The 18,706-nt window shown below is 31.3% G+C and overlaps 2 protein-coding genes across 2 annotated transcripts in view; both read left to right on the top strand.

Annotated features, from left to right (window-relative positions):
• LOC125815305 (NAD(P)H:quinone oxidoreductase) overlaps positions 1 to 18,706 on the top strand; it is a 71,356-nt gene that overhangs the window by 47,706 nt on the left and 4,944 nt on the right. The gene's annotated exons all lie outside the window — the stretch shown is intronic.
• LOC125816500 (pentatricopeptide repeat-containing protein At2g13600-like) lies at positions 11,874 to 13,598 on the top strand. Its single transcript, XM_049496111.1, has one exon. It carries the CDS (start codon positions 11,874 to 11,876, stop codon positions 13,596 to 13,598), a length of 1,725 nt encoding a protein of 574 aa, XP_049352068.1.

The raw sequence follows: 18,706 nt of genomic DNA, 5'->3' as shown, positions 1-18,706 counted from the left end.
ATAAAAAAATATTTATAATTTAATTTTTCTTTCTTTATTTAGAATATGGATGGGACTTGGGATTAACAGTGAAGTGCAGGGTAGTGTGTGATGTCTAGTTTGATACAGACTGTATTCCATTTACCATCTCATACCCCTCACCTCTCTGTTCTCCACATAAAATAAAATAAAAAAATAAATATTAATTTCTTATTCAATTTTTTATTGTCTTCTATTGAGGACCAATGGAATATGAAACTATGGACATACATTAAACAACAAGCTTAGTAAACAGTAGTTAATTTTTGATAACATTCTATCTAATTTGTTTATTTCCTACAAACATCTAATCAAGTTCTTATAGTGCTATGCATAAATTAATAACACCACTTGTATGTTGGTCAAAATCAGATTTGCTTTTGGCCAGATCCAATTTTTTTGTCTTAAATATATTGAAATTAGTGCTAATGCCTTGTTATTGGACGCTAGAGTGTGCTAGAATGTATAAGAATATGTATATTACTGATAGTTTAATACATTCTATTATTCTTATATACCATATCCAATGACCCCTACGAAAGAAAGAAATATTTAAACAAAAAAAAAAACTTGTTCTCTTAAGGGCAGTGTCATTTGGTTTAAAAGTAAAAATTAGGCAAAAATTAGTAAATTTTTTTTTGTTTTCCACGTGGTGTCTGGTATTCATATTGGAGTTTGACTAGATTTAAAATCGTATCGAAAAGTTCCACATTGGAGGTAAAGCGCTCCTTAACAAAGGCAATTATGTACCGAAGAGAACTCGAATCCGAAATCTTTAGTTAAAAATAAAGAAATACTTATCAATCTACCACAATCCTTATGGGTAATCGTAAAGGTATTGTTACGTACTACCTCCGTCCACTTTAATTGTCATAGTTTCATTTTTAAGAGTCAAATTATAAAAAATTTGACTAACATTTTACGATGTTTTTTTTTCATCATATTGATATGCAAGAAAATTGCAATTTATAGTACTTTTCGTATAGTTTTTGAATATCTAATTTTTTTGTTTAAAATATCGAATTGATGTAATTTAATTTAACTTTGAAAATTAGTCAAATTGACTTTTGAAAAATACAATATGACAAATAAAAATGGCAAAAGGAGTAGATCATAAAGAAGGATTGTTATTTGTTATACATGAATTACTTACTCTAATGAGTTATGTGGATCATTGAATTTTTAATATTACTCCCTTCGTCCCATTTTATGTGAGGTAGTTTGACTCGGCACGAAATTTAAGAAAAAAATAAGGACTTTTAAAACTCGAGGTCTAAAATGAATGATAGAAATTTATGTGGCTGTAAATTATTTTATTAATGGTAAAATAGATATTTTATAGTCAAATTGTTACTTATTATAAAAATGTGTCATTCTTTTTAGGACGGACTAAAAATAAAAGTAAGTCACATAAATTGGAACAAAGGAGTACTATTTACAACCGATAAAAACGAGGAATTATTAACTATATTATTAATTGTTAGAACATTTTCTTCATCTATACATATCTCTTGCAGTCTTGCTGCAAGTACAAGTAACTAAATACTAAGAAAATGAAAATAAGTTGCATATACAATAAAGTTCCAAGAACACCAGCCCTAGCTAATTAAAATATATATTATTGTCTAGCTTCCTAATCTAAAGCATATATATTATTATTCAATGCAATTAAATTTTTTTTGGGTTAAAAATGAAACATGGAATGAATAATGATGATTCACTCCATGTCAAATGTTTCAACGTTTATTTCCCGTTGAAGTGTTGTACACATTAAATTTAGAGTACCGTTGTAAGTAAATAGATTTTTTTATACATATTATTATAACTATTTATAAGTTTGACTCTCTATAAAGAGAGTGACATTTAACGTATATTTTTTTTCTTGTTACTTTCTACTATGCAGATAGTCCCAACTTGACTAATTTAACTGATAACATACGATTAAATTTACTCTAGTAATATCTCAAAATCGATACATAATGTGATGGAATAGATTTCATATACGAGCTACTATATATATATTTTTTTTTTTAAATTACTTTATTTGAAATATTAAAGTTAGAGTTGAAATGGAATTATGTTTGGTTATAATTTTTGTAAATAATATTTTATTGTTTGAATTTATTTTTTCCTAAAAAAACATAGTAATATAATTAAATGAAGTATTTTTTATAAATATAAAAAATATAGGTAAAATTTGAACAAGGAAAATATCTAATAAAAGTAAAATAAGATTTTGGGGTTTTTTTCAAATTTCAAATTATAATAAATAAAAAAAAGTGAACGAATATTGAGAATTTTTTTTCTTATAACCAAATGGATCCCTAAAATCACACTTTATAATCCCTTTGCGAATTAATCATATGAGGCAATAGAGTAGTACATTGGGACATAGATTATGGATTTAACCCCAACAACAACTAACAAAAATGAAAAAGCAAAAGGCAACAAGGGAGAGACCCACTCAAATAATTCGATTTATTAGTCGTTTCGTTTTAATTTATCATGTAGTATTATTTGATTAGACACATACAAAAATAAGATTTCTGAATTTTATAGTCTGAATAAACCTTAAATATTTGGGTGATCATAAATCATTCCATTAAAGATTAATTTATTTTTTTTAAATTAAGTTCTTTCTAATTATAATAATGTAACATTCTTTTTGAACAGAGACTAAATGGAAGAATGAGCGCATAAATTGAGGCAAAGAACATTTTACTTTAGACAGTAGTGGATCCAAGTAGTATCAAGGGGATTTAATTAAAATCCTTTTGTTAAAAAGTCATACTACTATATATACAAAAAAAAAAATTGGTTATATAGAAGTTGTTGAATCTCCGTGACATGAAGAAAAATATCAAATGTAGCTATAATGGGGTTCAAAAATATTGATTAAGGTCATATATATGTTAAAATTACAATAATGATATCATAGAATTTTTTTTGAATTTCTTATATAAATTTCTGATTTCGCCTGTGATTTTGAGACATGGCATCTATATAGCGGAAACATTTTTTGCGTGTGATATATCATTTGTTATTTGGATTTAACGTACCATTTGGAGAATATAACTAGTATGTAATTTAGTGAACATAGCACATGCATGAGGAAAATAAAGACTGTCAGTCCTCAGAATGATTGAGATATTCTATCACTAATAGACAAATTAAGAGTAGGGACACTTAGAACAATAAACGAAGATTAATATTAGTAATTATTCAAATGTGGTAATTAAGATCTCGATCTGATAACTGATACCATACTCTATGTAAAAAAGGAGAAAAAAAAAAGATCACTTAAACCCTAGAGATCACGTGTTTACATTTAATACATAATTGACTTTTAAGAATCAACAAAATTAAAATGAAAACAATGCATAGTATTACTTAGTCATGTTAAGTGTTGAAAAATGTATATGTAAATTGTACGTATATGTTTTACATTGATTGATTTGGTGTGAATACTCTATGTATTTGTCCATGCTTTTAAAGTTTATAGTTAAAGGATATATATGGTAGCTAGGAAAGATCAATATAATAATAATAATAATAATAATAATAATAATAATAATAATGAAGCATTAAACTAATTGAGATATATATCTTAGATAATTTTCTATAAATTCTTCAGAGGAATTATAACAGTGCAATTTCAATTATTTCTCCTTACCTTTTAGCAACTTAGAGAAGACATGCAAGTTTTCTGAATTTGGTGGAAGCTTCCTTGACAGTTTTGCCTTGCAAGATTCTTTCATAAATTAATTATTGGATTTACTACCTCTCTCGTTGATAAGTGCAAGCAAGCCTCGAATCCTCAATTTCGTTCTTTAGCTCTAAATTCCCACATTGAAAAAACTTAGATATTTTAAGGAAGAAACACATTTATTTATTTGTTACTATGTATTAACTACTAGTATGTTATTATGGTGGGGTAGTAAGTTATTCCTTCATTATTAACTAGAGGTATTTGGTTTGAGTTCCCTTGGATATGAAGTCGTCTTTATTAAGGAGCGCTTTAAGATTTCTGACGCGAATCTAAATTTAATCAGACTTCAATATGGATACCGAACACCGGATGGAAACTAAAAATAACTACTAATATGTTGTTATTGTATCATTTGGACGTACACTTGATGGATTATTTTTTTATTTTAAAAACAACGCCAATTGGCTTTTCCTATATCAAGTCAGGGGAAAACACAGAGGCTCATTAAGTACCCCACAATAAAAGGAATAATCTCGTAATTTTTGGTCTAAATATTATTGAGACACATTTGATGGCATTTCTCATAATGATAACGCATATTAACCATATTTCAACTTAATTAGTTGGATATAAAATATATTTATAATCATAAAATCAACTCGATCAATCGTTAAATTATAATTTACCGATTGCCTTAGCTCAAAAAACCAAACCAAATAAAACCAAAGGAGGTATTGAGTGTCGGTGAGGAATATGCTTTACCTTCTTCTGCATCTTTTGAGCATTGGCAATAAATATGAGTAATACACAAAAAAAAAAGCTAAGAAAATAAAGACAACAAAAATAGACAATGCCTTGACTGTGCAGTTTAGCTCATCGAGATATTTCAACTGCTCAGTTTTGTCAGTTACAGAAAATGGCAAAGTGTTACCATGTGACTGTACTTCTTATTTTGACAGAGATAGAGAGAACAACTGCCCAGTTCATGACTAGTTCGTTTTTTTCGAAAAATAAGGTGACATTTTTAAATTTTATTAGGCCAAAGTCATTTTCAAGTTTCTAAAATTGTTGTTTTATTTGTCAATTCATTATGTGCAGTAATTTATACACAGAAAAAAGGGTAAAAATCTATGTGTACATTTAGATTGAAGTAGCAAAATTGTTGCTCAAGAGTCGAGATAAACAATAAATTAATCATTATACTCAAGGGAAGTGATAGGTGGATCCAAAATTCTAATTCATCGGTTAAAAATATAATTAAATAATAAAAGTTTGGTTTATTTTTAATAACTTAAGCTTTTAAAATAGATGTTTACACACTTCAACTTTAATATGATATTAGAATAGATAGAAATTTCGAGATCAAATTTAAATATCATCCATATTTTGAAAAAAGAAATTACGTACTTGATTTATGAAAAAAAATAATCAAATACTTAGTAGTAGGAAATTTCTTTTACCGACAAAAAATATCATAGTACCATATGAGACTCGAACAGTTAAAAGGGGGGGAAACAACCAGTAAACTATAAAGGGGAAAAGGAATGGAAGGTAAAAGAAGTGAAATTGAGACATGAACTTTGACCAAAAAAAAAAGAAGAAATTGAGACATGAACAGAACGTCAGATGGAGCAACAAAAGGGGTCGATTACAGTAGAGTCCATGCATTAATTTGTGTGCTTTTTAGTACTCTCTCCGTCTTATTTTGTGTTAGGTAGTTTGACTAGTACGGAGATTAAGAAAAAAATGAAGATTTTTAAAATTTGTGGTCCAAAATGAATGATATAAATTTGTGTGACTATAAATCATTTCATGAAGGGTAAAATCGATATTTTATAGTTAAATTGTTACTTAATATAGAATATAGAAATGCGTTACTTTTAAGGACGGACTAAAAAGAAAAGTAAGTCACATAAATTGGGACAGAGGGAGTAGTATCTTATTTGATATTTTCCCCGTTTTTATTTACTTGTCAAATATTTTTTAATTTGATGTCTCTTTTTACTTGTCATTTTTGACAAATAAAAAAAGAAATCTTTTTTTTTCTTTAATACCCTAAATTTATAAATATTGAATTAATGTTTTTGAAAAATATAGTGAATAAATATATTTGAGATCCTATCAATTAAGAAAAATAAAATGGTAAACCCACTAGTCACTATATCAATTAATATTTTCTTAATAGGTGTGTCAAATCAAAATTTGTCATGTAAAAGGGGACATATAGAGTATATTTATTTAGTCTATATGTATTAAGGTGTACATTACTAATATAAATGGAAATCCATAATAGTGGTAATGCAAAGAGTTTTAATGCATTTATTATAATGGTGAAGGACCAAATTGTCTCTCAAAACCCTTTTTACATCTTTTCCATCATTGTAGATGATATTTTTATAAATAAATATTTTTAGTTTCATACATAAGCTATTGAGAGTGTGAGTTTTATATCTAAACAGTAAACATATCTAATTGTTTCTCAAACTAATAAGTGATAGTTTAGGTATAAAACTCACACTCTCAATAATTAAGTATAAAACTCACACTCTCAATAATTAGGTATAAAACACAAAAAAAATAAAAAATTTAAGTATAGTATGATATTTATCTCAAATTTATGATGCATACATATTATTTTTAATATAATAAATCAAACTGTGTATAAAAAATACTATATACATAATTAATGTAAATATAACTAATACTCTACAATTAATACGTTGTTTAACATTATTCTTATAGACTTTTATTAAACAATCTATTTGTGATAGTCCCCATTATATGGGGTCACTAGGTGTCTCTATTTTCCAATCATGAATAAAGAAAAAAGAAGTAGAAATGAAAAAAGGCCATTTTCTTTATGAATTATGAATGAATAGCACGCAATATGTTTCTGGTGAGTTTGCAGCTTTTTCACATTGTGCTTTACCTGTTCACTTTTCTCCCCACTTATTTAATGGGCAGCACCTTTCTAATTTCTTTAAGTTCACGAGAAATACCCCTACTCATCTGCCGACACACTCACACCATCATTTTTTCATTATAAATAATACTCCTTTCTTCCGTTTAAAAAAGAGTGGCCTAATATGATTTGATACGGAATTTAAGAAAATAAAGAAAACTTTCGAATTTTTTTATCCTAAATTAAGTTATGTCAAATGTACAAAATTATCTTTTAATCTTGTGGCCTTATACATGTCACGTAAAAAATTGAAATTAATATGTTACAAAAAAAGGAAAAATGATCATTTTTTTTAAACAAACTAAAATGGAAAGTGGTCATTCTTTTTTAAACAGGGTGAGTAGTAATGTACTACTAAGCTAGTATCATAATATTCGACTATATATAGCTTCATTTTTCTTTGCTATTAAATAAAGAACGAAGAGAAAACCTTCCTTTGGAGTTTCATCGATGATCACTCAATTTTTATTTTATTGTACTATTTTCGCTAAATTATTATGTATTTATAATTGTAAGTGCATAGGTATACATTAATTTATATGTGGGTTTTGCTTGAGTTGACTACACAATTTGAAAAATGCCTCCAATATTCCGGCTAGTGCCTTTCTTATTTCTCGTTTAGAATATAAGAAAGATCACTTTACTTTACCTATGCAAAAATCACTCAATTTTGCCTACGTATCATATATATATAAAGCCATTATGAGAAAACAAAGGAGACATTACTTCCATCAAAGTTAAACAACTTTTTGGATATAACTAAAATCGTTGAAGTGTTTAAATTTCTAAGAAATTTTGATAAAATTAAGTGAATTTTTTTAACTACAACAAATAGTGTAATGATCTTATATATATATATATATATATATATATATGATATCTAAATAAAGTTTGAATGATTTATTTTATAAAAAACAATAATTAATAACTTGAATTAAATAAAATAAAATAAAAGTTGACTGACAATGAAGTTATTCTTTGTGAAATTTTCGCATATTGCCACTCAAAAACAACTTAATTATGCTCTATATCTATAGTTTGCTAATTACGATTTGTGGCTACATGTTAGAAGGAAGAGAGAGGCGAGCGAGAGAGGGCAAATAGTGGAAAGAGGCAAATTGTATATGTATATCTGTCAAATAATTGTATATATGTAACTGATATACATATGTATTTGTGACGAGCGAGATTGGGAGAGGGATGAGAGAGGCAAGCGAGATTGGGAGGGAGAGGAGAGAGGGAAGAGAGTGGAGAGAAGCGAATTGTATATATATTTGTATATCTGACGAGCGAGGTTGGGAAAGAGATGAGAGAAGCGAACGAGAAAGGGCAGAGACTGGAGAGAGACTAATTGTATTTGTATATCTGTCATATAATTGTATATATATATATATGTGTGTGTATAATTTGTATTTGTATATATATAAAAGAGGACAAGCGACATAATTAAAGCAAAAATTAAGTTGCGAGCCGTAATTAATTCAAATTATAGTTATATTAGCTAATTAACTAGTTTATGTTTGCTTTTCCGCGTAATTTTTCCTTCTTTATATTATATTAGAGAATAAAAGAGAGAAATTAAGATGATACAATTAGACATTAATATTAAGGTCAATCATCAGTACTACTCTATTATACGAATCACGATTCTCTCTATATATATACATATTCTAGTTCGATGAACTATGATATATCAATGATATAAATTAATGAATAATCGTTTTAAATCTATTGATGGAGACTTCCACTTAATGTGTTCACCTAAAACGAATGTTCTGACATAACGTATTTAAGAACTTCACATTTTTTAAAAGAATATTGGAAATGATTTCCTTATACTTTCAACTTAAATTTTGAAAAGCATTAAAACAAGTCCTTAAAAGCACAAAGCATTTTTTTAGTTTATTCAAACATTACAAAGTCGTTTAAAGTTATTTTGAGTAAAAAACATCTAAAATAAATTAATCCAAATAAGCTCAAAGAGTAGAAATTAGTTTCAAATAAGATTTTGACTATTCTTTTTTTTTTTTTTACTTGACATAGAAATAAAGATGCCGATTTTGTATTTAACTTTAATATTTAAAGTAAAGTATTTTATTTTATCAAGAAGAAGAAGTGGGTTACATATGAAGTGTAGTTGAATATGTAAAATTAAATAATTTATGAGAGTAATGATATAATATATAAATGTGTCATTTAATTTAGCTTCAATTGACATCTATATCCTCAAATTTTGGGTGTTATTAATAGGTATTTAAACTTTTTAAAAGTTGAATAAATAAATATGCACGTCTTATGTGACATAATATGAATACCATGTTAAACGTGAATTACGACGTGCCTTAAAATATATATTTATACAATATGCCTTAACATTTTTGACAACCCACTAAAACATAACTTTATGTCTTCATCACAAAGATATTTTATTTTGGATGAAGAAATATTTCAAACTCATGGGGCCAATAGATTCTTCTTTAAAATGGCTGCCTAACCTTGGCATGGATGATGGAAGGCCAGCCCAAAAGTTCTCAATATTTTGTATGCATTTACTAATTAATCTTTGAGTTTGTGTTACATACATACTGATTTTTTTAATTTTTTTTTACATTATTACATCGTCCAAATAATACTTGTAGCCTGTAGGTTAGCTGTCTTAAAATGTGCTTTATAATTTACAAATTTGAATATGTTACCTATTACAACAAATTAAAATAATTGATCATTTTTGGTTATTGGATTTAGAATGTTAAAGTTGCTTCAAAAGAAAAAGGCCCAATATTGGCAGAGTTATAATCTCACTCTTCCATTTCTCTCTCTTTTTTTTTACTCTTCCATTTCTCTCATCCCCAATTTTCTTCTCATTTTGTTTTAAAAAAAGGTTTATGATAATTTTTTTAGTCTATTTAAAATTTTAAAAAGTAAACAATTTCATTCTAAACTTTTCATTTACTCTAATGAAATATTTGTATAGCTATTTAATGTTATACTCCCTCCATCCCTATGTGACGCCCTTTCCCTTCTAGTTTATCTAAAAAAGAATATCACCTTATTATAACTACAAACAATTAAACTTTAAAATTCATCTAAGAAATATTTTTTTTTAAAATAAACTATTTTTATACATAAGGTATCTTCATTTTTTTTCATATAATAAATTTGAAAAAAATTAATTTCTTTCCATTCAAATTATAAAGGTGTAAGAGATATCATTATTTTTTAAAAAGTATCCTAACCACGAACACATAATTATTTACAATGCATATTTCAAAATTATTTATTTTTATGTTAAATTTTCATATTAAATAGAATCAGGTAAAATGAAATGAAGAATTACCAAACAACTTCATATACAAATACTAAGAAGTTATCAAAATCAGTTTATAATTAACCTAAATTATTTTAAAATCAACCCCAAATCAAACTCCAATTAAAAAAAATTCTGCCTTCACAATCATGATTACCTCAACACCGGCCATTGTTACTTAACAGGGAGAATTCTACACTCCAGTTGAAGTAGCCAGCGAATATATCATATTTTTTTGAATTATTTGATACATTTTATGTTCAAGTGCAAAAATATTGTTTATTTAGAATAATTTATCTTTTAATATGTTGATTTTCAAGAATAATAGAATAGTAAATTTGCATAAAAACTACGGATCAATATGACATTTTTTTTTTCTTCTTAAAATGTCTTTGATGTAGGTGATTGCTAGTGTCAAAAATCAAGATACCTCATCTATGTTATTATTGGTTGTTTATTGATAGAATAACTTTTTTTTTTTTTTTTTTTGTGAATTTCATGTTACGGGGCGGTTGGAGTTCAAACAAAAACAAACAATTCAAAGTTGTTCCTTTTTTCAGAAATGAGTGGATTTTTGGATTAGTTTAAATTAATTATAGGTTGACTATTGGATGAGCGTCACTCACTAATTAATTTATTAATTGGATCTAAATTGGAGGTTGCTAAAAAATAAGGATAATATAAGACATTAGAGGTATTTGGGAGCAAATAGATTAATGAGGAATAATTTTGTACCATTCATTTTAAATAAAATATTATAAATTTAAAAGTTTTTTTTCATACTTATTGCGGAATAAAACTAAGAGGAAAATTTTAATTAAGGGTGACAAAAGAGACAATGTGAACATGAATAATCGAGTTTTTGGCTAAAATCATCTATGAAGTATGACTTAAACCTGTGTATTTAAGTGAACAAAAAACATCATTGCATTATCCAAAGGTTGCAACTTGCAAGATTCATCCTTCTGTCTATTTTTTTTAGAAACTCACACCACCAACAAAAAGATGTGTCAAGTCGAATGAATATATGTACACGTAGTTAACCTAGTCAAGTTGGGTGAGTTTTCTAATTTTTAGAAATTGAGGGTATAAATCATATTCAGACAAAATATATTCTAAATATTCTTTGTAAAAAGTATGGCCAAATACAACTCCAACTTCAAAAATCCCAAATAAAGTAATAATTTTTTTATTTTCATAACTAAACACCTACATAATTTCACTAAATTTCCAATATTTCTGTACATTGTATAAAATGTGAATTGCAGTGTCCATAATGTACATACGTACTAAATATTTTATTAAAGAAAATCTCTAAATAGTTGAACGTAATATTTTTAAAATGATTTTTTGACCTAATTTTTGTAAACATCGGAACCTAGTGTATAAATATTTCAAGACTTATGTATTGTTACAAGTTAATTTAGTTGATGATGCCAAAAACATATAAACTAACAACATACAAAATTTAAATTTTGAGAATGAAAGATTCATTTCCTATCCACATCCTTATTCTTTTTAGATAATTTTGATTTTCTCGGTGTGACTAAGATATGACTAAATTAAAAAATATATTTTTATTGGTTCAATTAATTTGTTAACAAAAATAGACTGAACATGATTCTTATTATTTTTTGAATGTGCATTAGATATTTTGATTTGAGTTATAGTTGACGGATCCAACGGCCTGTTTTCAATTGGTTTATCATATTAGCTATGGAGGGAACAAACTCAAAACTCGGTGTGAATTAAGCTTGATCAAACATTGATGGCGAGTTTCAGCTTTGTTAGGTATTGCTTAATTGGTAATAATCTTGAGTTTCTAACAAAATCTATCCAATTTCTTTCTTAATTGGAGTTTATTGCTGTTTGCTCTAATGCAACCAATTGAAGCGATATCTTCAAACCCTTCCCATAACTTGGCGAACCTCCTTTCAAAATGCATTCGAACTAATGATCTCAAGCTGGGGAGACTCATCCATTCACGGCTGATAAAGACAGCATTAAACTTTAACACATTCCTCGCCAATCGGTTGATTGACATGTATGCTAAATGTAGCTCTGTAGAATATGCGCAACAGGCATTTAATGAAGTATCAAACAAGAATGCACAATCTTGGAACACAATACTCTCAGCTTATTGTAAAAAGGGTCTTTTTGGGGAAACCTTCCAGGTGCTCGATGTAATGCCTGAACCAAATGTTGTGAGCTATAACTCGGTTATATCTAGCTTAACTCATCATGGGTTTCCAGGAAAAGCTATGGGCTTTTTCAAAAGAACGCAAAGACAATGTGGGGATGAGTTCTTGATTGACGAATTTACAGTTGTTGGTGTGGTAAATGCTTGCGCATGTTTGGGTGTGTTGAGGTTGTTGCGCGAATTGCATGGGTTTGCGACTGTGATTGGTGTGAGGTTTAATCTTGTGGTTTGCAATGCACTGATTGATGCTTATGGGAAATGTGGCAAACCTGAGTACTCATATTCTGTTTTCTGTCAAATGCACGAGACTGATGTATTCTCCTGGACTTCGATGTTGGTTGCTTATATACGTGCATCTAGATTGGAAGATGCGTGTTCACTTTTTGATAACATGCCAGTCAGAAATGTGGTGGCTTGGACTGCTTTGATCATGGGGTTTGCTCAGAATGGAGAAGGAGAGAAGGCTTTGTGTATTTTTAAGGAAATGCTGGAAGAAGGTATTGTGCCCAGTGCATCCACTTATGTTAGTGTTCTAGGTGCTTGTGCAGACATACCTATTATAGAAAAAGGGAAGCAGGTTCATGGACACATTTTTAGATATACGTGTTTAATTGATTTGCATAATGTGTTTGTAGTTAATGCTTTGATTGACATGTATTGTAAATGTGGAGACATGATATCTGCTATGACATTGTTTGGGAGGTTAGATGGGAAGGATCGAGTTACTTGGAACTCAATAATAATTGGGTTCGCTCAAAATGGGAATGGAGAGATGTCATTGTTCATGTTTGACAAAATGATTGAAGCAGGTACAAAACCAAATCATGTAACTTTTCTTGGGGTTTTATCTGCCTGTAGCCACTGTGGTTTACTATCTGAAGGATTCCACTATCTTCATTCAATGGAGAGGGAATACGGTATAGTGCCCCAATTAGATCACTATGGGATCTTGATTGATTTACTTGGACGGAAGAATAGACTTTGGGAAGCTGCGGAATTAATCAAGGGAGCTCCTTGGGGAACAAACAATATTGGAATGTGGGGCGCGCTTCTGGGTGCTTGCAGGGTACATGGGAACTTAAAACTTGCTAGAAGGGCAGCAGAAGCTCTATTTGAGCTGGAACCTGATAATGCTGCCAGGTATATTATGTTATCCAACATCTATGCAGCAGCAGGAAGGTGGGATGATGCCCGCAGTCTGCGAAGGTACATGGATAACAGAGGATTGGTGAAAGAAGCAGCTTATAGTTGGATTGAGATAAAAAACATCAGACATAAGTTTGTCAGTAAAGACCAGTCCCACAGTCGGTCAGAAGAAATAAAAGAATTGCTAACTAAACTCATCGATCCAATGAAGGATGTTGGATACGTATTTCAAACTGAAAGCTCAATACTTTCTTGAAGATGATGCAATTTCTTGATATGATTGAAAGAGGTTGTAACCATGTACAAAGCTTTCTACTTTTAACGACTATGAGCTTTGGTGCAAACCTGTCCTGCTGAAATTTTGGGAAAGAAAAAGTGAGGCAGAATTTTTGTCTTTCCAGATATTATCACTTATCTTAAAGGTAAGAAACATGACCATCAGATGTTAGGCACTATAATACAGTCCTTGCTGCTTGAAGTTTCAGAGATGTTGATGTTATGAGCAGCAGATGGATCCATCATTAACGTGCAGGTATCCACCTATTTGATGCACAGGTAATGTTTCTGTGCCTTGATTTAATGTTTTTCATTTTTGTGATAAGGTTGTGATTGTTCTTTCACATGGACCTGTTAGCTATCACAACCGTTCAGTTTTTTTATGAACCACTGGCTTCAGGTTTGAAGATCCCATTTCCAGCATCCAAATGTTTCTCTAGGGTGAAGTGGTGTTGATGACATGCCTATTACTTCTCCTAAATCACGAGCTAGTTAAATTTCTTAATGTTGTTATTGTTGAATTCCCATTTTCTGTTATTACTGTATACAGTTGGTTATTACTGTTTAGAAGTAGTTAGTATGGGATTAATCAGTTAGTGGGTTAAAAGGGTAATTAGCTGTAATTGGATAGGGAATCAAAGTTAGTTAGAGAATGTATTTCTGGTGGATTGAATCTGAAATGTAAGTATATAAATAAGGCACAATTGTAACACTGATCAGATGATGAAATAAAACGATTCTTCTTCCTCTTTTCTAATTCAGTTTTCTTCCAGAACCTTCAATGGTGAAATGAGGTCTTTAGCTTAGAATTTTCACATGGTATCAGAGTAGGTTATGCTTGCTATCTAGTAGATCAGAGAATTGTTTCAATACAACAAAATTGCGAAGAAGACGACAATGGCGAACGTGAGAATAGATCAGAATCATCCTCTCTATATAGGTCCATCAGATGCTTCAGGTGCAGCTTTGATTCCTATCAAACTCACTGGTCCTGAGAACTATGGAATTTGGAGTAGGTCAATGCGAATTGCTCTGTTAGGGAAGAGGAAATATGGATTTGTTACGGGAGCTTGCAGTAGATCTTTGTATCGAGAAGAATTGCATGAACAATGGGAAGCCTGTAATGCAATAGTTCTATCGTGGTTGATGAGTGCAGTTAGTGAAGATCTTCTGAGTGGAATAGTTTATGCTACCAGTGCATATACGGGTAGACTTGAAGGAGAGGTTTGATAAGGTAAATCGAATGAGGATTTATCAACTGCATAGGGAGATCAACACATTATCACAAGGTACAGACTCTGTCTCGACTTACTATACTAAATTGAAGAATCTCTGGGGTGAATTTGATGCACTTGTGCCTTCACCTAGTTGTGCTTGTCCAAAATCAAAGGAATATGCAGATCATCTCTGTCAGCTTAGATTGATTCAGTTTCTCAGTGGTTTGAATGAGTCTTATGAGCAGGCTAGGAGACAGATTTTGTTGAAAGGTGTTACTCCATCCATTAATCAAGCTTATGCTATGATTATAGAGGATGAGATTCAGCAACAAAATACTTGTGTGGTAACTGCTAATGCAATACCAGAAACAATTGCTATGAATGTTAACAGAGGACAAAGCTATAATCAGGGAAGTCAAAATTACAAAGGATGAAGATGTGAATATTGTCACTACACTGGACATACTAAGGAGAACTGTTACAAGCTAATTGGCTATCCAGCTGACTAGAAAAACAGGAAGAAATCTGGTTTTAACAACTCAAAGGCAAGTCCATCCAATTCTCATTCTGGAGGACATGGAAATCATGGATATGGCAACTTTGGAGATCAAACAGGAAATCACCTAGCAAATAACATTTCAAAAGATCATCCAGATCAAACTCAAGTGGCATCTACCAGTCATGAAGTGAATAATGCCTTTGTCACTAAAGGACATACATTCACTGATGGAGAATACAAGCAAATAATGAATATGCTGGGCAAAGACAACAAGGACATGAAGCAGGCCAAGTTGACAGGTATGGCTAATTGTTTTTCAACAAATGCTAGCTCACATAGATGGATAATAGATTCTGGAGCTTCTCATCATATAACAGCAGATAAACACTTGTTAGCAAACAGTAGATGCACAACTGATCCTCATCATGACAAGGTGAATTTGCCTACTGGTGATAAGGCCACTATATCACACGTAGGAGAGATATTTCTGTTTTACAATGAAGCTGTCAAAGATGTGCTATGTGTTCCTGATTTTAAGTTTAACTTACTATCAGTGTCCCAGATAACCAGGGAACTTTCATGCTTTGTTTCCTTTTACCCTGACTTCTGTGTCTTCCAGGACCTTTACAGTGGCAGGGTGAAGGGGATTGGTAGGGAGGAAGGAAGTTTATACATACTCAGAGATGAACCTGACATACAGAACACTTGTGGAACTCAAAGTAATCAGAAAATAGTTGCAGGAGTATCACTGCAGGACTGTGATCTGTGGCATAGAAGACTTGGCCACCCTTCTTCTCATATTTTGAAATGCTTAGATTTACTGCATAGTAATAAGGATGTTGAACTACTGAATAGTTGTTTAGTCTGCCCTCTAGCTAAGCATACTAGATTATCATTTCCTATTAGTAATTCCAAAACATCTATGTCATTTGAACTTGTACACATGGATCTATGGGGACCATATAAGATTCCTACATTTGATAAGAAACATTACTTCTTGACAATTGTTGATGATTATAGCAGATGTACATGGATTCATTTACTGCAGCTTAAATCTGAAACTATTGTAGCCATAAAGAATTTCTTATTAATGATTAAGAACCAATTTGGTCACACCATAAAGACAGTAAGATCAGACAATGGGACTGAGTTCTTCAACTCTCAGTGCAAGGAGTTATTCCTGAATTTGGGTATCTCACATCAGAGTAGTTGTCCTCACACACCACAGCAAAATGGTGTGGTAGAAAGGAAACACATGCATATTTTGAATGTAGCTAGGCAATCAGATTTCAGGCCTGCATGCCCCTCAGATATTGGGGTCTTTGTGTCAAAGCAGCAGTATATCTCATCAACAGATTACCAACACCAGCACTTAATGGTGGCAAGAGTCCTTATGAGATGATGTTCTCAAAATCCCCTAACCTTGGTCATTTAAGAGTCATAGGATGTCTTGGCTATGCATCAGTTATTCCAAGGAATGACAAGTTATCAGAAAGGGCAAAGTCTGTTGTTCTAATGGGGTATTTAGAAACTCAAAAAGGGATATTTGTTATTGGACTTACACACAAACAAGCTTCTGGTCAGTAGAGATGTTGTTTTTCAAGAACAGATATTTCCATTTGCTTCTCCACAACTTCCTAAAGAACCTGTTACAAGTGTGTCACCTTAATGTTTGAAGATCCTGCCTATCTGGAAGTGGTAGTACCAGAGGATTGCCCACGTGTTGTTCCTGTGGTTGCAGAGATTGGTGATGAGCCTGCAGAGATATTACTCAACATTGACAACTCAGTTGACACAGCTGAGTCAATAGATGCCCAACCACCTGAAACTTCTATTAGGAGGTCTACCAGGACAACTAGACCACCTATATGGATGACAGATTACTCAGCTCCTACAAAGGGACATAGTAGCAGGTATCCCATGCTAATCATCTCAGTTATACTCATGTGTCATCAAAGTATCACAGCTATCTTGCCAAGTTTTCAACCTTAACTGAGCCTCAGACCTTTAAACAAGCTAGTACTGATGATAGATGGATTGATGCTATGAAACTTGAAATCAAGGCACTTGAAGACAACAAAACCTGGATGGTAGTTGATTTGCCTAAAGACAAACATGCAGTTGGTTCTAAGTGGATCTATAAGATAAAATATCAAGCTAATGGTGAGGTGGAAAGGTTCAAGCCCAGACTTGTAGCCAAGGGCTATAGTCAACAGGAGGGAATAGACTACCATGACACTTTTTCTCCAGTTGCAAAAATGGTTATTGTTAGATGTGTCATTGCTTTAGCTGTTTAAAAAGGCTGGTCTCTTTATCAAATGGATGTATACAATGCATTTTTACAAGGTGACCTGGATGAGGGGGTTTATATGGAGATGCCTGAAGGTTTTAGAACTCAAGGGACCACTAAAGTTTGCAAGTTGATCAAGTCCTTGTATGGCCTTAAGCAGGCCTCTAGACAGTGGAACATCAAGCTCACCAACACTTTATTATCAGCAGGCTTCATTCAAAGTTCTCATGACTACTCCTTGTTCACCTTGAAGAAGCCAGAGGGGATGGTTATTATTTTGATATATGTTGATGACTTACTCATTACTGGGGACAATGAGGCACTGATCAAAGAAGCAAAGGAGACATTGCATAAACAATTCAAACTTAAAGATTTGGGAGAGCTTAAATATTTCTTGGGAATTGAGGTGTTAAGATCCAAGAATGGCATCATTCTGAATCAAAGGAAGTACATGTTAGAGCTGATTTCTGATATTGGTTTAAGTGGTGCAAAAACAACAGCTACTCCATTAGAATCCAATTTGAGATTGACCTCAGTGGAATTTGACAAGGCTACTGGATTACATGGAGATGATGTATTAACAGATTGCTCAGCTTATCAAAGGCTGGTAGGCAAGTTAATGTATGCCAGAATTACTAGACCTGACATCAGTTATGCTGTTCAGACACTTAGTCAATTTATGCAACATCCGAAAAGGTCCCATTGGGAAGCAGCTGTCAGGGTGGTGAAGTATCTGAAAGGAACAGTTGGCCAAGGTATTTGGCTGAAGGCTCAACCTACCACAACATTGACATGTTGGTGTGATTCAGATTGGGCTGCTTCCCCTAAAACTAGAAGATCAGATACAGGATATATTGTAAAGTTTGGAGAGTCTATAAGTGTCATGGAAATCAAAGAAGCAACAGACAGTATCTAGAAGCTCAGCTGAAGCTGAGTATAGAAGCATGACTTCAGCTGTAGCAGAAGTAACTTGGTTGATAGGGCTGTTCAAAGAGCTTAATGTGTCTATTCAGATGCCAATCACAGTATTGAGTGATAGCAAGTCTGCCATTCAGCTAGCAGCAAACCCTGTGTTTCATGAA

Source organism: Solanum verrucosum, unplaced genomic scaffold (genome assembly GCF_900185275.1).
Source record: "Solanum verrucosum unplaced genomic scaffold, falcon-dt-bn FXZP01000261.1, whole genome shotgun sequence".
Lineage (NCBI taxonomy): Eukaryota > Viridiplantae > Streptophyta > Magnoliopsida > Solanales > Solanaceae > Solanum > Solanum verrucosum.
This window is presented reverse-complemented; position numbering and strand designations above follow the sequence as displayed.